The 1805-nt window shown below is 41.8% G+C and overlaps 1 protein-coding gene across 1 annotated transcript in view; it reads right to left on the reverse strand.

Moving 5' to 3' along the window:
- Gp6 (glycoprotein VI platelet) overlaps nt 1-1805 on the reverse strand; it is a 24804-nt gene continuing 22999 nt past the window's right edge. Inside the window, 1 exon segment of the mRNA XM_031385096.1 lies at nt 1-1126. Within this exon segment, the coding sequence (XP_031240956.1) occupies nt 876-1126 (251 nt within the window). The 3' untranslated portion in view covers nt 1-875.

Consider the following 1805-nt stretch of genomic DNA (forward strand, 5'->3'; position numbering starts at 1 on the left):
ATCTAAAATATTTTTTAAAAAGAAAATATTAAGTGGAAAAATTATAGAAATAAACAATTTTACACCATCCCACACTATTACATTTCAGAAAATAAACCAATGTTGTAGATGTGTATACACTGCCTGTCTGTTCATGAAGATGTAATAGCCATCTTGTTTGGCAGAGCAACTGTCACATTCTAGTCAGATATCTTTTATTTTAATGGCCTCAAAATGCAAAAATATATGTAGGAAAAAAACATAATGGGTACAGGACTTTGTACTTTGTATAGTTTTAGGCACCCATTTCAAGTCTTGAAATATATCTACTATAAACAAAAAAAGACTATGCTGATCATATGGATTATATACTAATAAAAAGTAACACCCTACCCCACTGTCTAGGAGGCACATCTCCCTTCTAAAAAGTAGACATATCCAACTGTGACTTAAGATGAGTTTAGGGTAAAGGCTAAAGCTATGGACCATCAGAGGAACATAGACTATTAGAGAACAAGAGTTTATACACAAATGATGAAACAGGTCCTCTGTGAAAGCCAGATATTTTGTAAATTAATCTTGAACCCATGTTAGAAAAGGTTGAAGAAAGGCACAGGTCTATTATGATACCTACAATGTGCAAGATATCAGAAAAGAGACTTTTCCATCCCATATGGAGTTCTTAGAGCAAAGTAGACATTGTCTCAACTTGCTTGAGCACCAAGAAAGCTCATGACCCACCATCCTACCTTGTTGGCTCTGCCTCATATTGATTCTCCACACTCATTTTGTATATAACCTCCCCACTCTTGAGTATGTCCATGTCTGCAGCTCTAATGGTGATTTCCATGGTTATGAACATATGGTCAATCCCTCTGCTAAAAGCCATGCTATTTCTAGGCCAGTGGGAGGGGTGGTAGTGGCCTTTGCACAGCTCTGATCCTGTGTTGTAGGCATCTCTTCCGACTGTGCCAATCTTCTGCTAGAAGCCCCACCAAGATTATTATAATCATTGCACCAAGGCATATCCGGACCAGATTCCCCTTGGCATAGTGCTGGTGAGCAAAACCTAAAGAGAAGAAAGTTGGCAACAGGTGTTAAAAGACTCTCATCTCCACGCCCCACTCCATATTCATGATTTGAGATTCTATTCTCCCCCATCAGTTAAGATGATCATCCCCACAATCACCAACAAGGGTTAGAACAGAATAAATCCAATTCTCTATACAGTGATGCTCTCATAGATCCCTTCCTGAATCCCAATAAAATCTCTCCTCTAATACAATCAAAACCTTGTTACATTACTGACTTATAAAAAAAGATAACTTGCCCCAACCAGGAATCCATCCCATAGGCAGCCACCAAACCCAGACACTGTTGCTGATGCCAAGAAGTGCTTGCTGACAAGAGCCTGATATGGATGTCTCCTGAGAGGCTTAACCAGAGCCCTACTGATACAGATGGGAATCATTGCAGCCAACTGTCAGAATGAGCAGGGGACCCCTAAAGAGAAGTTAGGGGAAGGACTGAAGGAGCTGAAGGGGTTTGCAACTGCATAGGAAGAACAACATCAACCAACCAGACACCCCAGAGCTCCCAGGGACTAAACCACTAACCAAAGAATACACATAGAGGGACCCATGGCTCCAGCTACATATGTAACAGAGGATAGCCTTATCTGGTATCAAATGGAAGGGAAGCCCCTGGTCCTGCGAAGGCTTGATGCCCCAGCATAGACGAATGCTAGGTCAGTGGAGCAGGAGTGAGCAGGTGGGTGGGAAAGCACTCCTATGGAGGCAAGGGGAAGGGAGTAAGATGGGGAGAGG

The sequence above is a fragment of the Mastomys coucha genome, unplaced genomic scaffold, assembly GCF_008632895.1.
Source record: "Mastomys coucha isolate ucsf_1 unplaced genomic scaffold, UCSF_Mcou_1 pScaffold21, whole genome shotgun sequence".
Classification (NCBI taxonomy): domain Eukaryota; kingdom Metazoa; phylum Chordata; class Mammalia; order Rodentia; family Muridae; genus Mastomys; species Mastomys coucha.